The 11,197-nt window shown below is 40.3% G+C and overlaps 1 protein-coding gene across 1 annotated transcript in view; it reads right to left on the bottom strand.

The window, feature by feature from the left end:
• Positions 1 to 451: 451 nt before the first annotated feature.
• The window catches only part of ARHGAP15 (Rho GTPase activating protein 15), a 320,977-nt gene continuing 310,231 nt past the window's right edge, over positions 452 to 11,197 (bottom strand). The window contains exon 14 of the mRNA XM_053948319.1: positions 452 to 1,718. Within this exon, the coding sequence (XP_053804294.1) occupies positions 1,535 to 1,718 (184 nt within the window). The 3' untranslated portion in view covers positions 452 to 1,534. The remainder of the gene's footprint in view (positions 1,719 to 11,197) is intronic.

Here is an 11,197-nt window from a genome sequence, read left to right as displayed (position 1 = left end):
ATCTTAATTACTGGTCACTACCCCTCTGTTTTGCTGGATTTTTCAGACATGTGAACAGTCAGAAAAGCCATCTCAGGGCTGGTTTTTATGCTTTCTTGGTGTTGTTTTCTGCCTGTGTTAGTACCTGATGAAAGAGCCTGGTCTTAGTTAACAATCGGGCCTCATTATCTATTTGTTCCCATAAATGACTGCTCCAAGGAGCGACCTTTCCTGAATAACATGGAATTTTGCACAACAGTGCTGAGTAAAAATTGAAGGAGCCCATGATCTGCTGAGGTGATATTGAAGACATATCTCTCATGCACAGCAGACCTATGCATTAATCCTATGTTTTGGGGTCTTTAATTGCTTTAAATATTTGCTTCTGGATCTGTGTTTCACACATCTTATTTACATGGTTTATTTTTCATTTTATGAACAAATCGATAACCAGACAGACTCTTTACCACACTGGATTAGTTTTATTTATTCTCTTTGAACTTGATTAAAAAGCTGTCAAACATAAGTCTACATTTTATCAGCAGAATACTTTTACAAAACAGGGTAGGAGATGTGTATAGCTGGAAACATACATTTCAAAATGAAACAATATTTGATATATTCTAGACAGTTACCCTTTTGTTTATCCATGACAACTGAAACTAACCATCAAATGCATAAATTGATTCAAGTCTAGCCAAGTAATCCTAAGGGCATATGAAAAGGCTTTTTTTTAAAGTTCTTTCTAGATGAATTTAATGTAGTTCACCAATAAAGCATCCTCAGGAGCACAATACAAATGCTACAGAACATGAGATAGCTGGGGAAAGCGGGCAGATGTACAGTGTGATGAAGAATCAAAATGGATGTTACATTAAAATGAGCAGTCATGCAATGTCTTCATTTCATGTACCGCGTTTAAGTAAAAATGCCAAAGTTCCAATTCCGTTTTTAATTTCTTTTAGGCACTGTTATGCAAATACTGACATTCTCATTTTGTTTGTGTTTATTTTATTTGTTTAAAAGCATTAAATGCAATTTTTTTCCAAGCTCTTGGGGTAGACAAATGATTATTCATCGTGTTTTTAATTTTCAACGTATATCAAAGAGAAAGGTAAATTATACTCAGATTAGCTATGAATGATCTCGTGTCACTGCTTTAATTCATTGCTTTAAATATACATACTTTAATCCGTTTTCCACAAACCTCCTCAATTATTATCTGTCTTTCTGTGCCATTGCATATGTTGGTAAACAGCATTTTCTATGGTCTAGGGCCATATGCTGTATGCTCAGCTTGCAGAAAAAGTGACACTTGGAGTGCTAGCATAATGAAACTCTCAAAGGGTTAATGCAGAATACATATAGGCAAATGTTGACAATATTTTTTATTCCAATGTTTGAAAATTAGACACAAAATCATCATTAAGTTTGCACAAAATGAGGCATCTGTCACTTGAAAGAAAAAGAAATATTTCAGAAATATGTTTACAGAAATGTAAAAATATTAGACATCAAGACAGATGTGAACGTTTTCAATAACAGGCCCTGTCTGTCAGTCTTCCTCCGAGCCGAAGATCTTGCTGTACTCGCTCAGCATAAGTTCAACTATCTGATTTTGGTACAGCATGTGGACTGCCATGTTCCCTGTCTCCTTTTCAGGTCTAAGGAGTGTTGGTCCAAACACAATTCCTAAGCTCTGTGTTGACATAAGATTCACGGATTCCTTGGTTGCTATCCTGTTGACAAAAGGAAAGAACTGGTTAAAAAAGAAGGGTGTCAGAGGAGTCACTGTTGCTCTTGAAGCACATAGAGGCACTTTTTAAATGTTTCTCCTGATAGGGGTGTTTGTTTGGTTAACTTATCCAAAAGAAAGAAAACAGGGAAGCAAGAGAAATTTCTGCCAGCGTGACAAACAAGGAAAGGAGGGGTTTTGCAGTGCCAGGGAGAAGATTCCCTGCTTCCCTTAACATGGGAACACCAGCACTGAAAGAGTTGTGAAAACCAAAAAAAAGCCCCTTAATATAGGGCTCATATGAAACACATTCCTTCTGCTAATTTAAATCCAATAAAGTGAGTATGGTCTGAAATGGATTGTGAAATTTATGTAACTAAAGACTTTTGCATGCCTTATCCTGACACAAAGTTTCTTGAAAGACACAGAGACCACATACCTTAATGAGATGACTTAGAAAATAATGGTAAGGATTATAACCTTTGATATCTTTATTACCCACAAAATTACAAGAGAAGGACTATTATTATTAAAAGTTGATCTTGTGTCTGTATTAAGACTTAATATTCCTGTGGAAAGGACATTAAGGATGGAGAAGTCTGGTCTAAGAACAGTACAGGTTTAATGGATGGAGTTTAGGTGGGAAGTTTGGCATAAATCTCCACGGTGGTGAGTACAGACTAAGTAGAAATCCATTTCTCTCAACCCTGCAGAATATATTATGTATCCTAGGGTTGGAAAGACTAGTAAATGAAGATACATATTTTATAAATAAATTGCACAGCTCCAGCAAGGAATGCAAACTAAATGTAGCTTTGTTATGTAAATGTTTGAATTTATGGATGCCTCCTTAACCTGCTAGTTTTAACTTAAGTATTCCAAGTGGATTGTTGAAGCCAAGTTCTGCTTTCCCCTCTCTCTGACACTGTCACTCATTTACCTTTTTAAAATCCAGACAGCCATTTAAAAGCCATCACAGCTGTCTCTGTTTTCCCGTACCTGTTGCTGAACTTACACCAAGACACGCTATAAGGGAAAGAAACTGAGAGACCTAATAGCTCCAGGCACTTAAAAAAACTGGTTTTTTTTTTCATGTTAGTGGGTGGGTCATACAGCAAAAAGCATCTCTTGTGGATTTGTGCCAATCTCATAGTTTACCACATTCCTGGAGCATCAACACTCATGGTTTTTTTCTCCATATATAAATAGGAAGAATTACTTCTGCCTCATGCTAGTAACCGTGGTGTCCATTGCACAAAACACTCTCCATATGGCACTAATCAGATTGGCTTAACTATTAGTTTCTTAAAATATAGCATCTTCATTAAATTTTTAAAAAATTAATTATCTTTCCTCTGTGGTAATATTAATATAACATGTCTTCTCTTAGGAGTTCAGAAAGTCTCAAAAGTTAGAAGTATTGTTGCCAAGCGACTGCGTGGGCTTCTGATGGATGTCACACATCTTTATCACAATTAAAAATGTTACAGAGGTGATGAGATTTTTTTGCTTCATGCCACTTATGCTGAGGCATGTACAGAAAGCTTGGGGAGCTCTCCAGGAGAGAGACTTGGTTTCTGTTGAGCTTGTTATGTGGTGAAAGTTGGAAACTTCATGAAACATTTGGAGATCACATCAGCAGGAGTAGAGATGCATGTTCACTGGAGGGGGAAATTCAGCAGCTTTGTGTTGATTATTTAGAAGTAATCAATTTAGCAGCATCAGCCATAGCTTTGAGACAAGAGGGTGCTGATAATGGACAGCACTGATGGAGCTGGAGGAGCAGCCCCTTGCAGGGAGAAGGAGAAAATGGACCATGGATGAGGAGAATCAGGGTGAAGTGTGGAACAGAGCTCAGTTTACTGAAGGGATGGGGGGTCTGCCTTCCTCTGTCTGTAAAATGTGGAGCAAGGTGTTGAGATCCCATGTTCCTGATGGGGACACAGAAAATGGAAGATGAATGGCCAACCTTTCTGCTTTTGCTTGCCATCTTCCTGAAGGAGAATAATTTCCCTGGTTTGTCCGGGAAATCCCATCCTTCTCATGAGATCCTGGCAAAGTCCAGGCATGATAACATTTCCCAGCAATCAGGTGGTGGGGGTATGGCATGAGGCAATGGAGGCTGTGCATGGTGTGTGTTGGTGATGGACAGGAACTGACTGTAGCTCATCAATATGTAACGTGGCATTAAAAAAATTCGTGTAAATTTGGGTTCCCTGACCTTAATGCTAGAATAAGCAGTACTGTATTGAGAAAGTGTCTTGAAAATCCTTGATAGAACAATGCAGTTTCACTTGTTTTCACCATAATAACAAAAAAAAAACCCATAAAGCAAGCGAACTTGGAAACATGGAAAGTCTGAATAGTTAAATAATATGTGGTAAAACGCAGCTACTGAAGAAGTAGAAGGAAGGAATTCAATCCACCTTGAATAGAATAATTATAAGTTTTAGACTTTATGTCTTTTTGGATTACAAACATTTACCAAAGAAATTCTATAACTGATATTTTTATCATCTCTCCACAAAAGAAGTCAGTGCAAATCAAAATAAAATACGTACACTTAGGTCTATTACTATAGCTACTAGGTGAAATTGAGTTGTTAAAAGAGAAAATATTGAAAAAATGGACAAGAATTCTTTTTTTTGGCAAGAAAAAGAGCAGAAAGAGTGACACACCATTTTCAACATAATGAGTGAAAGGAAATGCCAGAGGTACTTTTTGTCAAGCCCAAATGAAAGGAGCAATGATCCATCAATTTAAGGTTATTTCAGAAACATTCTATAATCCGGTGCCACAGATGTTGGAACCATATCAAGAAATTGTTGGGTGCTATGCTGCACAAGATTATTTTTTTTCCCTCCAAAATAACCGAGTCTCAGAATGTCTTCAGTCCTTAAAATCACAAGTCAGGAGAAACGCAGAAAATATAGTCCTCATTATTCATAGTAATGAAACTAATGATGAATTAAAACAGCAGAAGTGTCTGATAGGAGGGCTGTAGTGTCAATGGCAGATATATAAGGAAAAATACTTGGAATTTATGCTTTGGCTGTTGCCAAGGCAACTGCAAGCTGGAAAACGTGTGACGGAAAGCAGGGCAAGCCTACAGCTAAGAGGGTCATTGTATGGTGACTTGGCTCTCTAGTTCCATTAAACCTACACTTTTCAAACTCTCTAAATAAAATCATTATTAATTCTGACGTTTGGAAAGCACACTGGATTATTGCTCCAAACACAGTAGGTGTTAGGAAATGTTCGTCATCCTTTTTTGCTTTGTAGTAACTGCTGAGGAGGAGAAAGGTTTTCCACAGTGACTCTGACTCCTCAACAACTTAATATTCCTATTGCACATAAAACATTGGGGAATTCAGTGTACTTAGGGAGGAAAATCCCATTGGAAAGGACACTGTTTTACTGTAGGCTGGAGAGTGTTGGAGGGTAGAGCCAGCTGCTTTGAGAACTGCTCACTTTTACTTTTTTATCCTTTTCCAGCCTATGAGGATTTAATTTTGCTCAATGTCAGGGGCATTTCTACCCTTAGCAGAACTGGTTTTAGCCATGCCTGGTATTCTTTAACTGTTTTAAATTATTTTTGAGGGTAACTTTTCAATAGGACAATCCTGTATTCTTCCACAACCTGGTAATATTGACTGTGACTAAAGGACAGCATATTACAAAATGAGGGGGTCAGAAGAGGAAGAAAGGATCACTTGGTATGAGGTTATGGGCTAGAATGGCAGGTGTAGGAAATACCATCCCCTGAATTCAGTGGAGGACCGAGGGATAAAATGAGGTTTTGTTGTTGTCAGAATCCTGTCCTCCAGTTATGCACAATATCTGTGTTCACTAAGGAAGTCTCTGCCACTAGAAACAGATACCAAGACCAACACAGAGGCCAAGAGAGATTAAAGACAAATAGGAATAAATTAAACTCCACCAAAAAGATTAAAAATACTGTATTTGTGTCATCTCTCCTCTTGGTATAGGAACTAACCTTATGGAAGTAGGACTCCTCTAAGAGTGGGGTATTCCATGACAGCACATTTGGGTGGGTTTTGTGGCTTTGCTGAACTGTGCTGGCAACCACTGTCATAGCCAGAGTTGCTCATCCTGAGGGATGATGGGAACTGATTTGAAATGTAAGTTCCTGTGAACTGCCTTAATAGGTCAAAGTGTGTGCCTCCCATTGATTCACTTTGCCAATAATTATCTTCAAATTAGCCAATATCTCTTTCCTATCTATTCTCAGGCATATGCAAATGTAATGTTGTAGCTTAAGGACTTGGCCCTGGTAAGGGCTCAGCTGCCTTCAGCTCTCCCCAGCAATAATTCTGTTAACAGGCCTCTTCACTGCACTGGTACAGGCCAGTTTTTATGCAGCAGCTTTCTGACTCCTGGTATTGCAGAGCTCCCAATCAATTTGTTAAAATTTGTCTCTTATGATGAACAGCTTTCAGCTCAACATTTTACGCTCCCCTCCTTCCCAAATGCTGGTTCACAGGAGTTAAAAAATAACAGGTATTACATACTTTGCTTTAGAGACAAGACATTTGGGAAAGAATCATCCAACCTTGAAATAAAATCTTTATTGAAAGCAATTCTACATCCATGCCAGTCAGATACATTGTATGATCAGAGGAGGTGTCCCAGGGGAAAGCTCAGTGCTGTAGACAGGGTTGATTACTTGGACCTCCTGTCAGTTCTTAACTCATTGACAGTGCCTGAGACATTCAGTACAACTTTGTTTTCTTTATTTGGAAGTAAAGTTAATATACTTACCTTAACTGTGCCAAATGTACTGGAAAATAACCTGATAATAAAACGTACCGTCCTAGGAAGTGATAATGTCTGTGTGTGTATAAGCACATTTTCGCAGGGCTTTTGCAGCTGGGTTTTTCAGTGTTAGGAAGGAACCACAGCTCTAACATGAAGCACAGATAACCTAAACTATCAGGTTTTTTTCCTCAACATATTTCCTTTTCGTTTAAGGCCTGTTACACACTTTTCTGAGATACAGTATATCACAGCCACATCATTTTCTGTCATCAATTTATTTCAGTTCAGCTGCAGCAGTTGTTTTTTGGGAAGAACCAGAGTGGATTTTGGTACTAAAAAGACAAGTGAACTTCAGCTTTGAGAGTCCTCTTAAAGTACAAACAACAACAGGGGTCCTATAACAGATCAAAATCTTGCAGAGATATCCATACCCAGCTGGATACACCAGCTGAGGAGAGAACCCAAAATATACACATCGTGGAGGAAGAGGGCAGGGCCTGTGCATTACTCAACTCCATCCTGGGAAACTTATGGAGGTAGCTGGTGGTAAGGGAGCCCCTGATGCCGCAAACTCTATTTCTGTAAACTGTTCAATTCCTTGCACTGCTACATAGATACATTTCAAATTTAGCATTGAATTCAGATTCTTGATATTTTATGAATGCAGATTAAATCTCTTTATTGTGCTGGCTGTATGGTGATTTGCTCACGTGCATTACAGTGGCATTCACCAGCTGGTGAAGCTAAGCAGGTTCATCATCAGTGGAGTCCCCAACTTGTGAGATCTGTACACCGTGATGGGAACAGGGAGATTGGTGTGTATGGAACTGAGACCTGAGGCTTCTGCCTATAGAGGAGCTCCAAAACACCACAATGTCTGTCCTTTTCCAAATGTGCCATGTGGTTTCCTCTGCAACAAACAGGCACAACTCAGGGGTCACCGTGCACTAATACAGTTTTAAGCTAGTTGCATCTAGCTGTGTAAAACATGAAGGCATTTTAAATCCCCGTTTGTTCCACAGGTAGAATTTGAAACAATAGCTAGGCTGGTAATAGAGAGACCAGGTCACGGTGTAGGATATGTTACAAGAGGGGTCAGAAATAGTTCAGACATGCTTAAGAGCTTGCTTTTGCTGAAAATAGCCTCGATGGCTCCTGGCCTACAGAAACTCCATAGGCTTCCTGTGCTCTGCAGCTGTGGGCTCGTGTTACAGCACTTTGGGAAAAATCCCTTCTCTTCAGTTGCTCTGGGATACAAGAACGAGCTCTCTATGCTGTCCTCCTCCACGGACTAGGCTTTCAATGTGACCATTGGGTGGCTATATATAGTACCTGGACAGCTGACAGGGCCCTGGTGGAGAATGGGCTTCCTCAGGGGATCCCCTGCATATCTCACAGCACGAGCCCTTCCCTGGATGAACTGCCTTGGAGCCTGGCCCTAAATGAGAATAATAACTAAACTAACTCTGAACATTGCTTCACAATTGGCTGAATAGACTGTGAAAAGCTGAGGAAAGGCATTTAGTCTGGCTTAGCCTGGTTTAATAAGAGAAGAGTTAAAAATAAAGCCTCCTCAGCGCTGGGTGAACTTTGCTTCCCATGCGATGACCCTGCAGAAGAGCATGGGGGCTCTTGCCTTTGCACACACCTCACAGAATGCCTGTCTTGTGGAGAAAGGCTTTATCTTTTGGGTGGTTGAGGACAGCATGTAAAAACACATTTAGGTATCTAAAGATACTTGCAGCCTCTACAGGGGCTTCATTCAGGAAAGTGCTTTGGAGAAGTCCTGCTTGTTCTTCTGCACAAGGGGAGGTGCTCCTGCTCCACTGAGGAGCTGTGAGGGGAGTAACAGTTTATCTGCACCTCACCCTTGGGATTGTTTGTTTTTCTGGACATCTTCTGTCACAGAAGCTACACAGGCAGGAGGTGCACACTGCTGCATGGACAGCAAGGGCAGGAACCTATCACCACACTGTGGCTTCACCAAAGACCTTGGTATGGGCAAAAGATCAGGTCCCACTCCCCAAAACCAAATTGTATCAAAGAGATGGATTCAATATCTTTCCACAAAATCTTCCCTATTCTAAAATTCCAGGTCTCCCTTTTGGAAAACTGATCCAACTGGATGACCTGCTAGGTTCTTCCATTTACTGACAGCCAGCACTCTGTCCTCCCAGTTTGGCTTGGGTTTTAGTTTTTTGTGTGTGAATGCCAACTGGCTCTGACTGGTGCTCTTAAGAGGACACATCTGGCTAGTCCATGTTGCTGTTGTGCCTGCAGTTTGCCTGTTTGGGCACAGCCTTTTGGTAGGAGTCAGCTGAAGGCCATGAACTTCCTCAAGGAACATCCTGAACTCCTCTGCCTGCAGCCCTGTGCACAAGGCATTCATTCTTGCCTTCTTTTGTAGCCCTGTAGCAGCAAATTTAGCTCAAACAAGAGCAAATCCCTGCCCAAAAGCCACACAGGCACTGTGAGCACAAGCCTCTCTTTGGGGAGGGGATGGGAGAGAGCAAAACCCCCCGTGGCAGATGTAGGGCAGATGCTGATGTATTTCTTAGAGACGTTTGGATAGTAGAGTGATAAAGGCAGTGTGAGATTACACAGAATGATAAGAGTTCAGACAGAAGTATACTACCTTAATGACTAAAATGTATTTGTGGCTGGTGATGTAACTTCTACTGTGCTTGATTCTTTTTTAAAATTTATTTTTAATTCTACTTCTGATATATATTTTTTTCCCCAGAGCAACTGGCTTGTTGTAAAGACCAACCTGTCATAGTTCCTGGATTTGTATGCTTTTGTGGCCTGTGTGGTTCAGAAGTCAACAGATAGTTTTAAATAAATAAAGCTTTAACTTTTTAAATTGCTTAAGTATTTTTGTTCAAGAATGCCCAAAGCTTTCTTGTAACATTACAAATAAAAAGCAGTTAGTAACAATCTTGCTTAAATCACGAATTGTAAATATAGAACCTTTATCATCAGCACAGCACATCCAAAAATGTCTTTGTAAAATAAATCAAATTACATGAGTTAATTGATTCCAGGCAACATCAGCAACTGCAGGTGGAAACTGAATAACAGGATGTTTATTAATGAGGGACTATTAATCAAAATTGACAATATCAATTCCTGTTTCTTTTATTTGAATTCTACCTGCAAAATCCGTGAACACGCTCACTGGATTTTAAAATAAAAATTTAAAAGTAAAGAAAATGCTGACACGTGGGATTTTATCTTTAGATGTAGGGCTATTTGTTTAAACAGCGAAAGGATATCCTAAATCCAATTTGACAGGCAATGCCAAAGATGCCAGTGGTAATTAATTAGCACTTAATTTAGACCACAGAACAACAGGATATGGAATTGGTACTCAGTGCCATTTCCCCTTAGGCTTCATCTCATGAGGGTCAGGAGTATGGCTGTTGCATTGAAGGTCAGTAAATAAATTGGGGGAACACATTGACACTGGACTTTTCATGATAGATATCCTTCACCCTTATTGCTGCCTCTGGCTATGGCTGATGAGAAAAGGACTGCAATTGTTCTGTGAAGAATGTTGTGGTGCCCAGGCTCGAGTGGAGCAAGGTGGTGCCTGAGCTCACGAGCCCAACAGTCACCGTGCTGGCAGAGAAATGCCCCAGCTCTCTGCCTGGGCTGGAAATAAACCCCTGACTGTAGCACAGAAAGCTTGAGGAACTCTGACAGGCGAGAAAATTCACTTTAAAAGCAGCCCTTAAGTTTGCTAGATTTGTGAGCTTAGCTTTAGATTAAGCATAATTAAAATCAAGGGAAGATTTTAAAGTGAGGTTAGAAACTAGGTCAGCAAGGGAAAAAACACATTTCCTTATTATCCTCTTGTCTTTGTCTTAATAATATTTGGTGCTCCTCCATAGAGCTAAAGGCTCTTAATAAAGGTGGATTAGTGTTATTAACAGCATTGTTTCCTGATGGAGACACCGAGGCTTTGATGTGCTTAATGATGGACAAACAGAAAGTACATGGCAAAAAAAAGAGAGCCACCAGCTCTGGTTTGTACCTCAGTGAGAGAAGGCACTCTGAGCAGCACACCCAAAGCAGAGGGGATACGGAAAACACACAGGAGACCCTATGTCCCTTCTTCCCAGAGGCACATCAACTGCATTCTTTGGTTCAGATTTACTGGTGTGAAAGGTAGAAAGATGATGAGACTGTATTATAATTTAATCCTCCTGCTCCAAGTAAAATTAGTGCATCTGTCAGACACTCTATGCTCTCTCTTCCAGTAATCTCTGCCTTTCAAGGGAGGGCCTCAGGTGGAAGGTGCCAGCACTGCCACAGGTATTCAGTGATGTTACAGCTTTCTGAAATCACTTCCCACAAACTGTACCTTACTGTGCCTAAGTAGTGCAGTTCCTGTTGTCCCACAGGGTGCTGAACAATGGGAGCTTCAGTATTTACAGCAGGGTGGCTCTGGTTGCACGTCCCAGCTGTACTCCACTAGCACAGTTTTATCCCCTTGGTCCCCTGAAGGGCTGTCTGCACTGCTACATCATGAAAACACTACTAGGCAGCAGTTAGGCAGCAGTCTCTGCTCAGAAAATGTATGTTGGAAGCCCCAGGTTAAGAGTTATTTTAACTTTCTCTTCATCACACCCTTTGCAGCATCTCTCTCTGGGCAGAGAGTGAAATTTTGATTACTCTGAAAGTCACTGACAAAAATCCCAG

The sequence above is a fragment of the Vidua chalybeata genome, chromosome 7 (assembly GCF_026979565.1).
Source record: "Vidua chalybeata isolate OUT-0048 chromosome 7, bVidCha1 merged haplotype, whole genome shotgun sequence".
Classification (NCBI taxonomy): domain Eukaryota; kingdom Metazoa; phylum Chordata; class Aves; order Passeriformes; family Viduidae; genus Vidua; species Vidua chalybeata.
This window is presented reverse-complemented; position numbering and strand designations above follow the sequence as displayed.